General features: G+C 40.9%; 1 protein-coding gene across 1 annotated transcript; it reads right to left on the reverse strand.

Moving 5' to 3' along the window:
• Positions 1–2,436: 2,436 nt before the first annotated feature.
• Positions 2,437–21,727, reverse strand: slc15a1b (solute carrier family 15 member 1b). The gene is made up of 24 exons (XM_080052787.1): positions 21,614–21,727; positions 19,580–19,632; positions 19,327–19,361; positions 19,020–19,104; positions 18,402–18,543; positions 17,155–17,274; positions 16,964–17,063; positions 16,395–16,485; positions 16,217–16,300; positions 14,417–14,499; positions 7,311–7,397; positions 7,132–7,221; positions 6,951–6,995; positions 6,817–6,849; positions 6,624–6,712; positions 6,458–6,539; positions 6,253–6,369; positions 6,007–6,144; positions 5,675–5,721; positions 5,079–5,186; positions 4,867–4,981; positions 4,626–4,763; positions 4,412–4,519; positions 2,437–3,692 (listed from the first exon to the last, which is right to left on the reverse strand). The coding sequence occupies exons 2-24, from the start codon at positions 19,584–19,586 to the stop codon at positions 3,441–3,443; spliced, it is 2,196 nt and encodes a 731-aa protein (XP_079908913.1). The 5' UTR covers positions 19,587–19,632; positions 21,614–21,727; the 3' UTR covers positions 2,437–3,440.
• Positions 21,728–21,876: the final 149 nt, after the last annotated feature.

Here is a 21,876-nt window from a genome sequence, read left to right on the forward strand (position 1 = left end):
AAAACGAGACCATCATTGCAAAAAAAGCTATTTCTATATAGGTTTTCTTAATGCCTTTGTAATGGGTACGCTCACCCAGAGACTGCAGATGGCATAGTAAAAACACTACTGCTTTTTTCCAATGGGGGTGCAAGAATTAACAGAAACTGAAGGTTCCTCGTAGCACCTTTTAATAAACCATATTTTTTAAATGTTAGAATAATAAAAATAATACATATAATCGTAAAAGAAGAAACAATGTTTGACACAAGTCAATTCAAGTAAGAGTGTATTGGATCAGATAAATAACATAAAGAGTAACTGTCCTTACAACACAGAGATTGCTCTGTGTTGTAAGGACACCCACCCGCAAGTCACCCATAGAAAAGCGGGTGTGGGTGACTTTGGAGGTGGGCTTTCGCCGTGCCCACCCAATGAGAAGCTAGGAATGGTACTGGTACTCCTTTTTTAAGTAGCTTAACAAATTAAATTAACTTAAATGGGTGGGCAAGACGCACATTTGGATGGGCTCCATGACTACCTCTGGGTACGCATACCGCTCACTTAACCTTCCTCTCGTGTTAGGGTCGCCACCGACCCGTTTTGGATTTCAAATGCATAAAAGAACAACTTACATTTTGTTTATTGCATCAAGATTTCTTGACTTTGTCAGGAACCTCTATTTCAACAAAATGAAAAAAATTAAAAAAAATTCACTTAATTATAAAATGCTCTGGTGGAAATTATAACACTTGTGGTGTTAGGGTCGTTTTCGACCCGGTTATAGAATAAGATGTAAAAAACAATAACTAGAGCCAAAACTGAAATCTTAAGTGCACTGTCAGCCAACACAATGACAGTCAGCTCCTCTCCCAATCATGTGAGCTCTGGGGAGGTTCTCATTTTGACTTTTTTTGCCCTTATACCTGCATAAAAGCGAAACAAACAGACGGGCATATCCAGACGTGTGAGGTCAATTCAGTATAGAGTTGGTGACTTGCAGTGTGCACATCTCCTATTTGCAGTATTCAAAAATGAGGAGATATACAGTGAGCCAAGTTCTGGATCAAGTTTTTGCTGAAAATGGCCACCTGATTCTAAAAATAAGAGGTGTCAGGTCTGCCGAAGCACTAAGGACAGAAAGATAAAAGTATTGTGCTTTACCTGCAAGAAATATTTCTGCAAAGAACACTGAAAGTGTTGCTCTTTGCCACACATCTGAACACACAACCAAACATATGCACACAGAGGCTTTTACTCAGTTTTCTTTTACTAGTTTTGGAACTAGTAATTGATTTCGATTGGTTTGATTTGTTGATTGGTTGTTGTTTATTTGACCTTAAAAATCTATATTTTGTGTTGTGACTTGTTCTGGTTTTCATTGTGTGTTTGTGTAATGCTGAAATAAAAGTTTTTTTGCTGTTTTCTGAAATAAATATATATGGGTCGTAATTGACCAGTAACACCATAGATGTTAAAAAGGTCAATAATATTAATATGAAAAAATAAATAAAACAAATTTTGTTAGGAAATGTGTTCTAATACCCCTCAGTAATAATCAGGTAACACAACAACCAAATATTTATTTATATGATTCTCTTGAGGTTAATTTGACCATTTTTTTTATTGAAATTGAGGCGCATACTGACTAAAAAAAGGCCCAGCCTCCTCCACCAAAAATATTAAAAACAATATTTTCATGGATAAGGGATCCTAACAAGGTGACCAAGAGATGAGAAACAAAAAGGATGATAGATAATTGTTTTTAGTGTTTTTTACAGCTGATTTCAGACACGGGTCGAAACCGACCCGCTAACACCATGGATGGTAGCAGGAACTTAACACAGGAGGAAGGTTAAACAGTAGGCCTGTGCCTTGGGCATACTCAACAAGATGAGCATGCATGTCTCTGTTTGGCACTTCTGCTGACCCCCTAGTATTTTTCTTTTGCATCCTCTCCTTCTTCTTCATCCTCAGCCTCTTCCTTTTCCTCCTCAGAATGCTAGGCCCAACCATTGCTGTGCACCAGCTATAATTGGACTTCTTCCAGTGTGAAGTCATTGGTAGGCTAGTTTGCAAAGCGAACACTGAAAAAGTAGCTTCCCCTACTCTGTTTAAACACAGTTGATGAAATGGTTAAATGGAATAACCAGGATCAATACAAGTACACCTGGGAAATATTATTTGAACAGATTAATAATCTCTTTTTAAATGCCTGATTTAAATTCAATTGAATATTTCATCCAGGTACGGAAAGAAAGATGAAAAAAAAAGAGGATACAAAATAAAATCAGGAATGCTCAGAATGTGTTGTGTTTGCTTTTGTAAAACAATGTCTTGCACCTATTTGATAACTTATGATCATAAAAAGGTGTTTTATTTCATGAAGGAAAAAAGGTCAAACTAAGTGTGCCCTGCTTCATGTAACAACCATTAAACTTTTGAATTTGAGTATATAACATAGTAAAAGAACCCAACCCATATACACAGAGAAGTACATTTATACAGGACACGTTAAAATATTACATATTACAAACCTGTGAGGAGACTTTCTGTGTGTTTTTCTATCTTTACTTGGACTTGAAAAACAAATTGCCAAGTTGGGACATGAACAAACAACCTCTGAGTCTGCAGGGCATCAACCTACTGCCTCAGCTAGCCCTCTTCACCACTATTGCAGAGGATTAAAGAAAAATGGGCCAGTACGTGTGGTTATTGACAACAACTCCTTGCTTGTATTTTGGTTTAAAACGTTGGCTATTATTACAGGGCAGTATTCCTACAGGCCAAAAGGAATTCTGAGATTGAATATGGAACATGATTAAAAAAATCTACTGACTGAATAAGCAGTCTTTTGTATTGGATTTTACCCAGGAGCAAACAAGAAACTCATGTAATAATATATAATATATATACAGTATATTATTATTATACTATATATATAAAACAGTGACACAATATTACAATACATACAACACTGTCCTTGGAAATAAATACACATTTTTAATGGTTTCGCTGTGTGTACTCAAGTACATTACAAAAGCCTATTTTATAAAGATATTGCTACACAGTGCAAAATGAATCATTTTAAAAACTTATTTACAACAGCAAAAAGCACAAATTATTAACCAATAAAGTTCCAGGGATTTTAATTGGATAAGAAACCTCTGTGAAATATAATATTATTTAAAGATGTTGAGCCATACATGGTCATAATAGCACTGTCTGAATGATCCCGCAAAGTTTCTTCACTAACACTGTCCACTGGGAGCTTAAGCATCTAAGCCCTATTACTGTGTTCTTGCAGCCTCAACACCATTTTCACTCAGGTCATACATTCATTCGGACCACTACATGTCCAGCAGTGCACCACACACTGCATTGACAAAATGACCAAAATAAACAATTTTTTTCAGACACAGAACCAAGCGGCATTCGTTTGCAGCAGTGATCTCTGGCTCCTAGATCCTGGTCTGTTTGCTTTCCCCATCGTCAGAGCTGGAGTCAGAATTGTTTTCATTATGGTGGCTGTGCTCAGACGGCTCCTTTTTGGCCATCTCCACACTCTTCCTCCTCTCCTTGTCTTCCGGCTCCTTCTGGGCAAACTGGGCCTCGATCTTCACCGGGTCGATGTAGGTGTAGAAATGGGCCATGGCGGCGAAGATGAAGCACACCAATATCAGCAGAGAGGCGAAGAGGATGTACTCGGCCCACTAGGGAACACAAACAAGTTTTTTTTTTGCTAAACTTTTTTTTTGCATTTTTTATTTATTAATTTAGATTTTTCCTGTGTTAAGAACTCATTGTGTTTTAAAAGGTGTATCTATACAACTTTACCGATTTACTTAAAGGTGCTACGAGGAACTTTTACATATTTGTGAAAAAGTACAAATTTTCCTCTGATAAACATAAATTACATGTAACAGCAAACACAACCGTCAGTGCAAAGAATGCTATTTTTATATAGTTTTTCTTAATGCCTTTGTGTATGCTCACCCGGGAACAACAGCAGACGTTATAAAAACACTACCGCTTTTGTCCAAAGGGGGTGAAAGAATAAACATAAACTGAAAGTTCCTCACACCTTTAATTGGCAGCTAAACTGAAGTAATATCTCAACATATTTAGAAGTATGCTGATATTTGGAAGATGGATGGGGATGGGAAGATTGCTATCACGCTCTTGTCTGTACGTTAAATATGACACTAGAGCTGGGAGAGTTAGCTTTAATACATTTCCAACCAGCACCTCTAAATGTCCCCTCCTAGCAAGTTGTATATAGTTGTTTTAAAGTGTAAATTAAGTGAAGTAAATACGTAAACGTAAATGTTATGGCATAAAACATCTAGAGGGAATATTTTTGCTGAGGTCAGGGGTTAAGAGATGAAATAAAATTTGACATTGCGAAAATGGTTTAATAAAAGCCACATACCTGTTCTGAAAGCGTTGCAGCCTCTGCGACAATGAGCACAATGATGTTACCTACAGCAACAGTTAACAGCCAACCAGCCTGCAGCACAGACTTCATGTTGCTGGGTGCCTGGACAGAGAGAGGAGATTCAAATGTAATAATAATAACACTTTTAGGATTTGTTTTGTTTGTTTTTTGCCATGTTGTCAGGTTTGTGAGGAATGCAACCATCTACCTGTGAGTAGGCGAATTCTAGGCCAGTAACAGAGAAGACCACCTCTCCTGCAGTGATTAGGAAATACTGAGGAATCTGCAAAGCCATGTGGACGGTGTTAGGACTGATGTCCATCACTGACCGGATGCTGTCTTTGCACTGCGAGACAAGGACATGTTACCCAGATGTGTTAACTCAATCCCCAAAAAAGGTACAAGTTTCAAGCAAAGATTGCTATGTGAAAAATGTATCGATGCTTTACATTTGGTCCAAATGTGAAAGTTTGCGGGATGAGCACAGTGTAAGAGCTCCCGAAGCCCAGGGTTTGACTGTAGACGCACTTTTCTCCAGCTACATTCATGATGTTGAATTGTGCTCTGACAGAGATAAGAAACACACCAATTAGAGCCAAGGGAATCCTCTCGTATAACCTAATGTGACACAATTGTATATATAATGAAAATTCGGTCTTACTCTCCATGATTCACCAGCACATATTTTGACATGTTGTTCTTGACGATTTGATCGAATGTCAGGTCACCAGAAGTTATATTCAGAGCTGAGCCGAAGCCATTGAAAAATCTGGGGAAGGAGAATTTGAGAAGCAAAAGATGAGAAAACCACAGACTTTAAGTGAGACTATTTCACATTTGAATCAGGATTATGCCTCTTTCTCTGTTCTATCATTTACCATTATTGCAGTTAATGTCTCTTGCGGCCACAGTGACTTTAAGGGACTGTCCCTTCACCAAACTCAGTGACAAACTTAAGTCTCCGACATTCAAGTGCTTTATGTCTAGTCTACGGTAACTAATGTATAGTGTCAACAAAGGACTTGCAGAGGCAGACTATCACTTACAGTAACACGAAAAGAAAATTGCAGTGCCTTAGATTTATTATGGTCCTGCACGTATATGAGAAAGAAATTGGATGTTGCACAAAATAATATCTTTGGACCCAAAAGCGAAATAATTACTTTGGGAATCACAAAAAGACAAAACAGAACAAATAAATACACAAGGCCTCTCCAAATTCATCACTATTAAGTGTCAAAACAGTTAGAAACTTACCTTATAGCATTGGCACCCTGTTCGGGCTTGGCTTTGATGTCTTTGAACTGGAAATAGAAAGGTACTTTAGTGCCTTAGTATTTTTATTTACTTTAATTAAAATGTCATATGATCAATGTATAACTAAAAACATAATTAAGGGCCAACGGAAATGTAGTTATCCCTTTCTAACCAGTTAAAATAAAAACATGTGTTATGTGTCATGCGATTTATTGAGTGGAAATTTGGTAAGGGATTCAGACAAACTAAGGAGATTCTGAGTCTGTCCCCAACCCTACCTGTACTAGAAGAAAAAAACACATTTCCTTTGGTCTTTGACCACTTGTGCTCACCAATTTAGTAGTTACGTTTCCTTCCTGAAAGATGACCATGGTGTTCCGAGTGCCATCCGTTAAATTGGTTGAGATATTGGCACTAGTCCCCAGAGTCAAATCAAATGGACCCTCAAAGGTCAGGTAACCTTCAGCGGCCTGTAGGAGAAAATATAAAAGACAATATTAAGAGTGAATGGCGACTCAGAACAGAGCTACCTAGATTCAGTACATGTAGATAGTTGTGTCTTGTGTTGACTAAAGTACCGTGAAAGGCTCCAACTTAAGATCATTTGTTCCAGCTTTAATGTCCAGTGGCCGATCAAGCATGTTGATGAACCTGGCTTGGCCTTGAGTGCTTGATGGGAATTGAGGCAGAGTTTGCTAGAAGAGAAAAAGGAACGTGTGAGTTGTGCTTCAAACATTCATGTGAAGTCTTTAGCTGCCCCGATCGATGTATGTTAAGACTCACATCAATCTGCAGCTGGACCAGGCCGGCAGCGATGAACGCGAGAGCAGCAAGGAACATTCCCACAGTCATCCTCTTTAATGAACTACAGAAACAGAAACACAGAAACAAATAAATAAATAGGAAAAAAATATATTAAATGAAATGAAACTAATTTAAATAGACTCACGTGAAATTTAATTTGCACTTGGCAATCAGCGGGTAGATCAAACTGTCCATGATGGGCACCAACACCAGGATCAGGATGGGGTTGACGGTCTAGTGGGAAGATGAGTCTCTCTTGTAAAGCCTTTTCTTAAACGTTCACTTAAAGGAATGCTACAACAAAAATAAGCCCAGTGTAGTCAACACAAGTGTCTTACCTGCATCTGGTCAGGCTGGATTATGAGAATTCCCTGTTGAATGAAAAAGGAAGGGGAACAGTCAGAAACTAATTTTAGAAATAGCTTTGTACAGTGGTTCGATATAGTGATCATGCTAAAAATGAATCACTTACAAAGTCGCCGGTCATTGTGGTCGCCTGGAGGGTCCATCTTGAGCCCTGTGGGAGAGACACCATTCTTCTTTAGTCTTTGGTTATTGGATTTTACCAGTGTACATCTGGGTATGAATGATCTATTGATTGCTCTTAATTACAATCACAAAGAAAAGGTTTCAAGGAGAATTGTGTAGAATACCTGCTGGTCAAAGAGAGCCCAGAACATGGGCAGAGGGATGTAGAGGAACAGCACCTTCACGACCATCTTCACCTGCGCAATCAGGAGTTTCTGGAGCCGAATGCAATAAAAAGCGAATGAGTTTCACATCAATGATTTGTATTTGCATTGCACTTCTGTATGTACAGCAGCACACATACCTCGTATTTCTCGTCAGCCCAGTCCATCCAGTGTTCTCTTTTTGGATATGCAGAAGAACGGTGCGCAAAGCGGTTCTTGATAGCAAACTACAAAAGAAGCAATATTTTTTTTTACTCTAACGGGTTCAATTTGTGACCTCAACTTCAATTAAAAGACGACTTAGGAATTTTTTATAGTGTGGGTGTTCCGAGGTACTATTTAGGGGGCCAAGCCCGAGAAGGGCTGGGACCGCGTTTTGCAGAGCAACGCGGTTCCCAAGCCCTGCGGGGCAGGGAACCCTATTGTTTTTGTAAGGATTATTCTTTATTCTTTATTAGGGGGCCAAGCCCGAGTAGGGCTGGGACCGCGTTTTGCAGAGCAACGCGGTTCCCAAGCCCTGCGGGGCAGGGAACCCTATTGTTCTTGTAGGGATTATTATTAGGGGGCCAAGCCCGAGTAGGGCTGGGACCGCGTTTTGCAGAGCAACGCGGTTCCCAAGCCCTGCAGGGCAGGGAACCCTATTGTTCTTGCTGGGACTTTTATTAGGGGGCCAAGCCCGAGTAGGGCTGGGACCGCGTTTTGCAGAGCAACGCGGTTCCCAAGCCCTGCGGGGCAGGGAACCCTATTGTTCTTGTAGGGATTATTAGGGGGCCAAGCCCGAGTAGGGCTGGGACCGCGTTTTGCAGAGCAACGCGGTTCCCAAGCCCTGCGGGGCAGGGAACCCTATTGTTCTTGTAGGGATTATTATTAGGGGGCCAAGCCCGAGTAGGGCTGGGACCGCGTTTTGCAGAGCAACGCGGTTCCAAAGCCCTGCGGGGCAGGGAACCCTATTGTTCTTGTAGGGATTATTCTTCTTCTTATTCCTTACGTAAAAGTGGTGCTGCAGCCCAAACCGTAAAGGGTTGGGACATGCCACTTGCATGGCTTATCCAGGTCCGTGCCTGGTACGCAGACGAAAAAATTCAGACATCCCGGCCACTAGGTGGCGCTACAACAAAGGAAAAGGCGTTTTGGGCTATAACTTCCGCACTGAAAGTCCGACAGTCAAAAACTTTATATCCACAGATGCCCACAAGTCAGCTGCATCTTTTGAGATAGGCCACGCCCATTTGCGATAGGATAGATTTTTTGCTACGTCGCAAAAACTGTGTCGGTCACCAAAACATACTCCTCCTAGAGTTTTTGCCCGATTTGGACGAAACCAAAAGCATTATGCTCTACCGACTCCCACGAGCAAAAGTTGGTCAAATAATTTTTCTACGACCATCGGAAGACCAAACGATAGCGCTTTAAAGATTTGCGAAAATCCGTTAAAAAAAAAAAAAAGAGGGATTTTCTTGAAACTCAAGGGAGACTATCATGGGGCATACCTGAGTCTATGGCAAAAATATGGGCAAGAAATTCCTTTCTGGGCGGGACTTATTAAAAAAAAGAGTTTTTCAATTTTTTTGCCTGTTTTCGCCATTTCCTAAGTGTTTCGGCGGGAAATTCAAAAAAGTGTCTTTACAATGGAGAGGTTGACAATTGGATTTTGCTATAACTCCCCAACCGAACATCGCACATTCAAAAACTTGACATCTACTTGTTTGGTACATTAAGCTGCATCTTTCTATCTAACGTTGTTTTGTGAATGTCATCCATAGGGGGCGCCAAAACCACAAAAAGCAAAGAAAACTCGTTTGGGGCTATAACTTCCACACCGAACATCCCACAGTCAAAAACTTTATATCCACAGATGCCCACAAGTCAGCTGCATCTTTTCAGATAGGCCACGCCCATTTGCCTATGGGATTTTTTTTCCCTACATCGCAAAAACTGTGTCAGTCACCAAAACACACTCCTCCTACAGTTTTTGCCCGATTTGGACGAAACCAAAAGCATTATGCTCTACCGACTCCCACGAGCAAAAGTTGTATAAAGAATTTTTCTACGACCATCAGAAGACCAAACGGTAGCGCTTTAAAGATTTGCACATTAGCTACCTTGTACCAAACTGCTCCTAAATCCAAAACGATTCATCCTATTAACACCAAACTTCACAAATGTGTTTATCCTATAGTTCTCAGGTTGTTTCTACTTTTTCCTTAAAGTGCTCCAAAAGGGGGCGCCAAAAACACCCTTGAGCATCTTTCTCTGCGTTTTCTTTGCGTTTTGGTCTATAACTCCCAAACCAAACATCCCACATTCAAAAACTTTACATCCCCGGATTCCGTGAAGCGAGGGGCCGGCGCCGCGGACGACGACGCCAGATCCCGAGTCGCGTGGGAGGCTTGGCCCCCGTTCACAACTGCTCGCAGTTCTAGTTATTCTTTATTCTTCCATGCGTAAAAGTGGTGCTGCAGCCCAAACCGTAAAGGGTTTGGACATGCCACTTGCATGGCTTATCCAGGTCCATGGTACGTACGCAGACAAAAAAATTCAGACATGCCGGCCACTAGGTGGCGCTATAACAGCAGAAAAACGCATTAGGGGCTATAACTCCCGCACCGAAAGTCCGACAGTCAAAAACTTTATATCCACAGATGCCCACAAGTCAGCTGCATCTTTTGAGATAGGCCACGCCCATTTGCGTATATATACATTTTTCGCCACATCGCAAAAACTGTGTCGGTCACCAAAACATACTCCTCCTACAGTTTTCGCCCGATTTGGACGAAACCAAAAGCATTATGCTCTACCGACTCCCACGAGCAAAAGTTGGTCAAATAATTTTTCTACGACCATCGGAAGACCATACGGTAGCGCTTTAAAGATTTGCGAAAATCCGTTAAAAAAAAAAAAAAGAGGGATTTTCTTGAAACTCAAGGAAGACTATCATGGGGCATACCTGAGCATATGGCAAAAATATGGGAAAGAAATTTTTATGTGGGCCGGACTTATTAAAAAAAAGAGTTTTTAATTTTTTTTGCCTGTTTTCGCCATTTTCTAAGTCTTTAGGCGGGAAAATGGGAAAATTCAAAAAAGTGTCCTTACAATGGAGAGGTTGACAATTTGATTTTGCTATAACTCCCCAACCAAACATCGCACATTCAAAAACTTGACATCGACTTGTTCGGTACATTGAGCAACATCTTTCTATCAAACACAGTTTTGCAAATGTCATCCATAGGGGGCGCCAAAACCACAAAAAGCAAAGAAAACGCGTTTGGGGCTATAACTTCCACACCAAACATCCCACAGTCAAACACTTTATATCCACAGATGCCCACAAGTCAGCTGCATCTTTTGAGATAGGCCACGCCCATTTGCATATGGGATTTTCTTTCGCTACATCGCAAAAACTGTGTCAGTCACCAAAACACACTCCTCCTACAGTTTTTGTCCGATTTGGACGAAACCAAAAGCATTATGCTCTACCGACTCCCACGGGCAAATGTTGTGTAAAGAATTTTTCTACGACCATCGGAAGACCAAACGGTAGCGCTTTAAAGATTTGCCTATTAGCTACCTTTTACCAAACTGCTCCTAAATCCAAAACGATTTATCCTATTAACACCAAACTTCACACATGTGTTTGTCCTATGGTTCTCAGGCTGGTTCTACTTTTTCCTTAAATTGCTCCAAAAGGGGGCACCAAAAACACACTTGAGCATCTTTCTCTGCCATTGTTTTTGCCTTTTGGTCTATAACTCCCAAACCAAACATCCCACATTCAAAAACTTTACATCCCCGGATACCGTGAGGCGAGGGGCCGGCGCCGCGGACGACGACGCCCGATCCCGAGTCGCGTGGGAGGCTTGGCCCCCGTTCACAACTGCTCGCAGTTCTAGTTATTCTTTATTCTTCCATGCGTAAAAGTGGTGCTGCAGCCCAAACCGTAAAGGGTTTGGACATGCCACTTGCATGGCTTATCCAGGTCCATGGTACGTACGCAGACAAAAAAATTCAGACATGCCGGCCACTAGGTGGCGCTATAACATTAGAAACACGCATTAGGGGCTATAACTCCCGCACCGAAAGTCCGACAGTCAAAAACTTTATATCCACAGATGCCCACAAGTCAGCTGCATCTTTTGAGATAGGCCACGCCCATTTGCGTATATATACATTTTTCGCCACATCGCAAAAACTGTGTCGGTCACCAAAACATACTCCTCCTACAGTTTTCGCCCGATTTGGACGAAACCAAAAGCATTATGCTCTACCGACTCCCACGAGCAAAAGTTGGTCAAATAATTTTTCTACGACCATCGGAAGACCAAACGGTAGCGCTTTAAAGATTTGCGAAAATCCGTTAAAAAAAAAAAAAAGAGGGATTTTCTTGAAACTCAAGGGAGACTATCATGGGGCATACCTGAGCCTATGGCAAAAATATGGGAAAGAAATTTTTATGTGGGCCGGACTTATTAAACAAAAGAGTTTTTAATTTTTTTTGCCTGTTTTCGCCATTTTCTAAGTCTTTAGGCGGGAAAATGGGAAAATTCAAAAAAGTGTCTTTACAATGGAGAGGTTGACAATTTCATTTTGCTATAACTCCCCAACCAAACATCGCACATTCAAAAACTTGACATCCACTTGTTCGGTACATTGAGCAACATCTTTCTATCAAACACAGTTTTGCAAATGTCATCCATAGGGGGCGCCAAAACCACAAAAAGCAAAGAAAACGCGTTTGGGGCTATAACTTCCACACCAAACATCCCACAGTCAAACACTTTATATCCACAGATGCCCACAAGTCAGTTGCATCTTTCTACATAACACAGTTTTGCGAATGTCATCCATAGGAGGCACCAAAACCGCAAAAAGCAAAGAAAACGCGTTTGGGGCTATAACTCCCACGCCGAACATCCCACATTCAAAAACTTTACATCCCCGGATTCCGTGAAGCGAGGGGCCGGCGCTGCGGACGACGACGCCCGATCCCGAGTCGCGTGGGAGGCTTGGCCCCCGTTCACAACTGCTTGCAGTTCTAGTTATTATTATTATTATTTTTCCTTACGTAAAAGTGGTGCTGCAGCCCAAACCGTAAAGGGTTGGGACATGCCTCTTGCAGGGCTTATCCAGGTCCGTGCCTGGTACGCAGACAAAAAAATTCAGACATGCCAGCCACTAGGTGGCGCTACAACAATAAAAAAACATGTTTGGGGCTATAACTCCCACACCGAAAGTCCGACAGTCAAAAACTTTATATCCACAGATGCCCACAAGTCAGCTGCATCTTTTGAGATAGGCCACGCCCATTTGCGTATATATACATTTTTCGCTACATCGCGAAAACTGTGTCAGTCACCAAAACATACTCCTCCTACAGTTTTCGCCCGATTTGGACGAAACCAAAAGCATTATGCTCTACCGACTCCCACGAGCAAAAGTAAGTCAAATAATTTTTCTACGACCATCGGAAGACCAAACGGTAGCGCTTTAAAGATTTGCGAAAATTCCTTAAAAAAATAAAATAAAGGGATTTTCTTGAAACTCAAGGGACACTATCATGGGGCATACCTGAGCCTATGGCAAAAATATGGGCAAGAAATTCCTATGTGGGCCGGACTTATTAAAAAAAATAGTTTTTCAATTTTTTTGCCTGTTTTCGCCATTTCCTAAGTCTTTAGGCGGGAAAATGGGAAAATTCAAAAAACTGTCTTTACAATGGAGAGGTTGACAATTTGATTTTGCTATAACTCCCCAACCAAACATCGCACATTCAAAAACTTGACATCCACTTCTTCGGTACATTGAGCAACATCTTTCTATCAAACACAGTTTTGCAAATGTCATCCATAGGGGGCGCCAAACCACAAAAAGCAAAGAAAACGCGTTTGGGGCTATAACTTCCACACCAAACATCCCACAGTCAAACACTTTATATCCACAGATGCCCACAAGTCAGCTGCATCTTTCTACATAACACAGTTTTGCGAATGTCATCCATAGGGGGCACCAAAACCGCAAAAAGCAAAGAAAACGCGTTTGGGGCTATAACTCCCACACCGAACATCCCACATTCAAAAACTTTACATCCCCGGATTCCGTGAAGCGAGGGGCCGGCGCTGCGGACGACGACGTCCAATCCCGAGTCGCGTGGGAGGCTTGGCCCCCGTTCACAACTGCTTGCAGTTCTAGTTCTTTATTCTTATTCTTCCATGCGTAAAAGTGGTGCTGCAGCCCAAACCGTAAAGGGTTGGGACATGCCACTTGCATGGCTTATCCAGGTCCATGGTACGTACGCAGAGGAAAAAATTCAGACATCCCGGCCACTAGGTGGCGCTACAACAAAGGAAAAGGCGTTTTGGGCTATAACTTCCGCACCGAAAGTCCGACAGTCAAAAACTTTATATCCACAGATGCACACAAGTTAGATGCATCTTTTGAGATAGGCCACGCCCATTTGCGTATATATACATTTTTCGCTATATCGCAAAAACTGTGTCAGTCACCAAAACATACTCCTCCTACAGTTTTCGCCCGATTTATACGAAACCAAAAACATTATGCTCTACCAACTCCCACGAGCAAAAGTTGGTCAAATAATTTTTCTACGACCATCGGAAGACCAAACGGTAGCGCTTTAAAGATTTGCGAAAATCCGTAAAAAAAAAAAAAAAGAGGGATTTTCTTGAAACTCAAGGGAGACTATCATGGGGCATACCTGAGTCTATAAAAAAAATATGGGCAAGAAATTCCTATGTATGCCGGACTTATTAAAAAAAAGAGTTTTTCAATTTTTTGGCCTTTTTTCGCCATTTCCTAAGTCTTTCGGCGGGAAAATGGGAAAATTCAAAAAAGTCTCTTTACAATGGAGAGGTTCACAATTTCATTTTGCTCATAACTCCCCAACCAAACATCGCACATTGAAAAATGTAACATCCACTTGTTCGGTACATTGAGCTGCATCTTTCTATCAAACACAGTTTTGCGAATGTCATCCATAGGGGGCACCAAAACCACAAAAAGCAAAGAAAACGCGTTTGGGCCTATAACTCCCACACCGAACATCGCACATTCAAAAACTTTACATCCCCGGATTCCGTGAAGCGAGGGGCCGGCGCCGCGGACGACGACGCCCGATCCCGAGTCGCGTGGGAGGCTTGGCCCCCGTTCACAACTGCTTGCAGTTCTAGTTTAAATTAATCTACTTTTGAAGCCATAAAACTTTTGGAGAATCTTTGGGGGAGCCACTTACCCCGATGCATTTGCAGACTTTCACCAGGATGTTGCCTTGAGGAGGGGTCTTAATGTACATCCCACTTCCAACAATGAACACAACTGCAGACAAACACACACAAACACAAGATATTCATATTAACATTTGTCAAAATGGCGGGAGGAAATTATCAGGATAATGGTTATCATTGTTAGAATGTGATTGACTTATCTTACATGCACTATAAATATAGCACCTTGTTCTTATAAAACATACCTTATTATGGGGAATGAAAGGTTGATAAGTTGAACCAAAAGGGTTTAGTAATATTTCATTAATAATTTATGCTTTTTTAATATAGGGGAAGGTGGGGTGATTTGTGCATTTTGGAAGTTGCAAAACCCCTTGTTTCTAGAAAACCGTGGAAGAAATTGGAAATGTGACCACATATTTAAGAAGAGCCGTCCATTTGACTCATCCTGTAAAGAAGGGAGACACAAGGAATAAGATATAAGCACGTTTAAGCTCAAAAAACTGTGTTTTGCCTTTCAAAGTAAAATTTCCATGATCAAGGTTTTTTGATTATTGTGTCTGAACAATTATAGACACGTTTGAAAACATTTGACACATGTTTTAGTGCTTTGGTATGCTACACTTTGAGTCTATATAGTTAGCACAATGTCAACCCTAAATTGCTGCATCATGCCTATTATCCAAAATTCTGGGGATGGGGTGATTTGTGCGCAAGGGCCTGGGTGAGTTATAAGTAAGTAAGTAAGTAAAATGTATTTATAAAAGCACATTTATGACAGTTTGCACTGTCCAAAGTGCTGTACATAGTGCATTCAGTAGGTAAACAATGAAGGTACAATAACAATAACCAAAATAAAAGACGTAAAGCCCATACATCCACATAAACACAGATAGTAGTGCAGAGGTAAGATAGTTAATGGGGAGGAAACACCAGGGTGTACATATGGGTTTTGAGCCTTGATTTAAAGGCAGAAATGTAGGGGGAATCACATTTGTCAGGTGGCAGTTGGTTCCACAAGCACGGAGCAACTAGTGCAAAGTACATTTCTGAGAGTTGTGCCAGTGGCATGGCTGTATACGCTGGTCACCAAAAGAAAGTGATTGTCTACAGTAGCTCAGAAGAGAGTGACATCTCAATTCCACTTAACGACACCACTGATGAGAGTTCAGATGGCCAGAAAGATGATGATGGTGACTTTGTCATTGTGACACAATGACGCACAAATCACCCCACTACGTGGGGTGATTTGTGCGACAAGACAACTTTTTTTCCGAAAGCTATATTTCTTAAACAGTTTATTCCAGATCCAAAGTTTTTATTGCCAGGGATGCACAACATCCTGAAATATATGTACATATTTGAGTTGGAGACATAACTGTCAAGGCCTCACTTTAAAATCACTTTGAGTAAAAAGTTGCACAAATCACCCCACCTTCCCCTACCACCAATAAAAAAAAATGAGATGTAATTAATTATTTTTTTTACTTTATCTATAAAACAAATTCATAAATCTTTTATCAAGGCAATCCAGTGAGTTTGTATTGTGATTTCATTAGTTTGGGGAAACAATAGAATACATTTAAGTAGTGGAGGTCAACACCTCCTGACTTTGAGTCTCCAGTGTGGGTTAAAAATTCCAAAAACACTGGATCCAACAGCTCCAATAGTGCCACTCGGTAGCACCCAAGAAACCTTCCTGCCTGGTAAATGGCCACGTTATTCTAACTATTTCCAGTTTTTTCAATAAAAGCTCTTCTAAAAACGTTGCTACAACTTAATCAAACTTAATACAAATGAGTTCTTACTCAGAGCAACCACCATGAGAGCAGCAGGGACACCAAAAGCCAGTGGGTAGCATTCCCGCTGGCTGTAAATACCGCACTCCTGAGCTGCAAGCAAACACACACACACACACACACATTTAAAAAAAACTATTCAGCATATTAGTCATGTGTGTATTTTCTGCTGTGGTCTTTAGCTTACCTCTGAGGATGGGGGTGATGACCGTGGACAGCAGGCTGCCAGCATTGATGGACAGGTAGAAGATAGAGAAGAAGGTGCTTCTTTGCTTCTCCTGCGGGAAATTGAAAACAATTAAGACCAACATTTTTTCATTTTTGCTATTACATAACATCCAATCTCACCAGAATCATTAATATTACGTGCTAATCTCTAGTCTCACTGGCCTTGTGCAGTATCATAAAGTCATTGAGACAGTTGTACTGTGGTTATTAGTTAATAAACAACCAGCAGGCACGAAACAGAGATACAAGAAGTGCTGACGAGATTATAGCACTGATAGCTGGGCAAATTGTCCTTTTTGATTGCAGTGTGCACACACGTGTGTGACAAAGACAGAGATAATGCCTGTGTCCTGCACGTGTGTGCATAAGTGTATGTACATAAGGGAGTCATTCTCTATGTGTATATTTAAGTGTAAATGCAACAGAGGTCATGTGTATGAATATGCATAATGAATTTGAATGTTTGTTTAATGTGTGTTTTTGATGCTATTATACAATATTTTTGTGTGTGCTTAGGCGACACCTAACCTGATGCTCTAAGAACTGGTCTCCACCAAAGGCAGCCACGCAGGGTTTGATTCCCCCTGTTCCCAAGGCAATGAGGATCAAGCCAACCATGGACAGAGATCTGGGGTGGGGAGGGGAAACATGGCGTCAGTACATATATGTGCACCCAATGTATTATTCCAACACATTATTCTGGATCGCGGTGGACTCACACATGGAAGGTCATGTTGTCCGGGGTGCCGTCCCTGTCGGTGTCGGTGATGTCATGGATAGCACTCACCGCCAGGACAATCTGCCCAAGCGTGTAAACGATGGACAGGTAAACAATAGTCCTGTGAAGGGAGGAGGAGGAGGAGGAGGAAGGCGTGAAGAGTTAAACAGGTGTGCATCATGTTCAGATAGAGATAAGATAGACAAGGGTCAAAAATCCAAGGAGGCAATTTAACAGCACATTCTGTGAGATATACACTCAACAAAAATATAAACGCAACACTTTTGTTTTTGCTCCCATTTTTCATGAGATGGATTTAAAGATCTACAATTCATTCCAGATACACACTTGTACCATTTCTCTCAAACATTGTTCACAAATCTGTCTAAATGTGTGATAGTGAGCACTTCTGCTTTGCTGAGATAATCCATCCCACCTCACAGGTGTGCCACATCAAGATGCTGATCTGACATCATGATTAGTGCACAGGTGTGCCTTAGACTGTCCACAATAAAAGGCCACCCTGAAATGTGCAGTTTTGTCTCACAGCAAAATGCCACAGATGCCACAAGCATTGAGGGAGCGTGCAATTGGCATGCTGACAGCAGGAATGTCAACCAGATCTGTTGCTCGTGCATTGAATGTTAATTTCTCCACCATAAGCCGTCTCCAGCAACTTCGCACAGCCATTGAAGAGGAGTGGACCAACATTCCACAGGCCACAATTGACAATCTGATCAACTCTATGCGAAGAAGATGTGTTGCACTGCATGAGGCAAATGGTGGTCACACCAGATACTGACTGGTTCTGAGTCCCCAGATCCCCAATAAAGCAAAAAAATGCACATTTCAGGGTGGCCTTTTATTGTGGACAGTCTAAGGCACACCTGTGCACTAATCATGATGTCAGATCAGCATCTTGATGTGGCACACCTGTGAGGTGGGATGGATTATCTCAGCAAAGCAGAAGTGCTCACTATCACACATTTAGACAGATTTGTGAACAATGTTTGAGAGAAATGGTACAATTGTGTATCTGGAATGAATTTTAGATCTTTAAGTCCATCTCATGAAAAATGGGAGCAAAAACAAAAGTGTTGCGTTTATATTTTTGTTGAGTGTACTTTAACCCCAACTCTATGGAGCAGCATATGAAAGCACAGTTTAGATCTAATACAGAAGTTACAGCTTATGGATTTTTTTGTATTAAAACGGTGAAAAACCATTTGTATGATATTTGAAACTCACTTGAACTTTCCGAGCCATGAATCAGCCACAACGGCCCCCAGGATAGGTGTCAGGTAGCAGAGGGCCACAAAGGTGTGGTAGATGGTGGTGGAAAAGTCGTCGTCCCACCTGAGGAAGTACTTGAAGTACAACACCAGCACAGCTGCAGACAGAGAGGGAGCGAAGTGGGAGAAAAAATAATGAGGTAGATGTATGGGAGTAAAAGTAACAACACAATTATTTAACAATACTAATTCTATCAGAGGAGGAAAGGACCAATACATTTAAAAAAGTAATGTGCTTTAAGAGGTATTACTTTAAGGTAGTTCTTTAACTTACCATTTAATTCTATTTATATAATTTTTACTTGTGGGCTATAATAGAGTATATTAGCATTGTTGCATTGCTACTTTTATTTAAGTAAAGATCTTTGTATTCTTCCACACCCATTTTTTATACAACCCTTCGTAGCTGTTGAATAAAAAGACGAGACATTGAAATACTGAAGTTAAGTATCCCACAATGGTACGCAAATATATAACTTTAGTAAAGCTACTTTCCAACGCTGCAGGAGAGGCAAAGCAAATTAAATGGCCTCTCCCAACAAGAAAAATCTGATCCAGAGCAAAGTCAACTCACCTCGCATGCCATAGTAGCTGAAACGCTCGCAGAACTCATTGACCACAATGAAGAAGATACTTATTGGGTAGCCAAAGACTGTGGCCTGTTAGAAGAAAAAATAATAACATCACTTAAAGTACCACAGGGACTGGTAAGGCATTTATCTTAAGGCTCTGCACACTTCCTAGATGTACAACCACATAATTAGATGTTTTGTTATGACGCACATCTTTTCCACTTCAAAGTTCAGTTTGGTGTCAGAGAACTTAACAATACATATCTGCATTTTCATTAATACTATAGACAATGCAAAAGTTGGACTTACACTTTTGTGCTTGGGTTTCTTCCCTGCCTCGTGATCTGCAGGAATGAGTTAACAGAAGTTGCATGTTTTTGAAACTGATATTTTTCCTTTGAATAAAAGTGAACTGAACAAGTACAGCTGGTCAAATATAATTTAAATTATAAAGCAAATTTACACTAAGCAAATAACAGTTCATCGTGAAAGTGTAAGGCATAATGTAGACAAATATACTCCCCCAACAATGCCATTTGCAGTAAAGAAAAATCGCACTCACCTGCCATGGCTGCTGTGTGTGTTGACTCCGGGCCCCTTTCTTGCGACTGATTCCTTCAACGAATAGAGACACAGATAGACTGGTGACCACTGTTGAGATCTATGATATTCAAGTCTTATGTTACCTCCCAGTCAACCCCTCCTGAAACCGCCTACTGATGCTGGACTGTGGATCCCATATGTATGGCACCTACCCAACCTGCAAGTCAGCCTTATTCCCACCTGCAAGAACATTCTCACCATCATAATCCCAAGTGTGTGTGTCACTAATTACTTTATGGCCCGGGGAACTCAGGTGCCATGAGAGGGTCTTGCCTTCCAGATAAAGAGAATTGGTCTGACTGTAATCATAGTTGTTTTTTTATTACTTTGATGATTAGTATAGCGGTGTAAAAGCCCTGTATAAACTGTATTTAAAAACTGGATTATGGCACAATAAAAATAAGTCGTTCAAAAAAAACACACATGTATACATGCAGTACACACCTCTAAGACCTTTAAACCCTCTTTCATTTTCACCGACTGGTGCACTAGCAGATTAAGTAGACAGACGTATGACTGTGCACATGTGATTATGTGCCTGTCTTTGTCAATCAGCTTTTACAAAAGGGTTGGTAAATGGCAAGACATATGAACTGCATTTAAACACATACACACGTATATACACTCACCGGCCACTATATTAGGTACAGCGGTTCATTTTCTTGTTAACACATATAACTTATCAGCCAATCACATGGCAGCAACTCAATTCATTTAGGCATATAGAGAAGAAGACCCCAACGGGTGCCACTCCTGTCAGCTAAGAACAGGAAACTGAGGCTACAATTCGCACAGGCTCACCAAATTTGGACAATAAAAGATTGGAAAAGTCTTGCCTGGTCTGATTAGTCTCGATTTCAGTTGCGAAAGTCAGATGGTAGGGTCAGAATTTGGCGTAATCAACATAAAAGCATGGATCCATCCTGCCTTGTACCATCAACCATGCCACATTAAAATTTGTTTAAATCCCCATTCTGATGCTCGGTTTTAACTTCAGCATGAATTCAGCGGTGATTGGAAGATTAACTTTTTGTTTTTATAAGCAATTGAACAGGTGTACCTAAGAAAGTGGCCGGTGAGTGTGTGTGTATATATATATATATATATATATATATATACACACACACACACACACACACTTATATTATACAGCTGATTCCCACTCTAATGTATTAACATTAAGTTTGTGCCAAAGAGCACATTCCAAATCACACCTTTTTGCTTGTCATTTGTCATTTCTGGCTATTTTTTATCCAGGTTATAGAAAAGTCCTTGAGTATTCTAGGCACCTAAAACCACTTAATTTTTGTATTAATTTTCAAGGATGGATGGGTATTAATTTTTCACTAAATCTGAGGGGTTACATTTGTACGACAGTAACAGCAGTGACTGAAACGTGAACACACAAAACATAGTTTATATGTACATATTAACCTCACAGTAAATCATACATTTTGTATTCCTGTATAAGACAAATGCACGCACCGTGATAAAACTAGCAGGACTTACGTCAGACACATGATGTTTAGCAGCCCAAACCTCTCAAACAGGGACACGGGTTGGGAGTGTTTGTCTAACCATCATAACAAAGTGTGAGAGTGTGTGTGTCTGTCTGTGTGTGGGAGAGGTAGGGAGGGGGTGGGGGAGAGTAGCTAGTGTTTTGACATGACAGAGGGAAACGGTGGGGCTATTCACAGGAGTCAGCAGCATCCCTTTTAACTTTAACTTTAATGTGCAGCTCGGTGCGACACCGACCAGCATGTTTACTCATGATCACGTACACAAAACAATATAATTATTTTTTAAACTGATAATGCAATGATGTAAATAAAGTACCACATCTCAGTGGCACATTGGCACAATAGATTTTGGCAAATAGCATATTATAGACTTCGACTACTGATGTGTGGAGCCCTGCAACCGACAAAATATAACAAAGACAAGAAAAAAAAACTGATTTCATACATTTGAACACTCCATTTTTGCAACTTACCCATAGTAAGAGAGAGTCCAGCCACGCACCGCGAGTCACTCATCCTCTGCAATCGATAAAAGCATTGAGCTGCATAGTGGAGAGCACTGTGAAGCCAAACATGCAAAAACTTGCCTGACGGTTGAGCTTCTGCTTCACAGATAAGGCACAGCTTTGAATTGTATCTTAAACAAAACATGCTCTCTTGATAACCAACGCAGGGAATAAAATGCTTTCGCAAGTCTTCACATAAATTAACAATTAAACCATACAACAGCGAAGGC

Source organism: Ammodytes marinus, assembly GCF_949987685.1.
Source record: "Ammodytes marinus genome assembly, chromosome: 24".
In the NCBI taxonomy this organism is placed as follows: domain Eukaryota; kingdom Metazoa; phylum Chordata; class Actinopteri; order Uranoscopiformes; family Ammodytidae; genus Ammodytes; species Ammodytes marinus.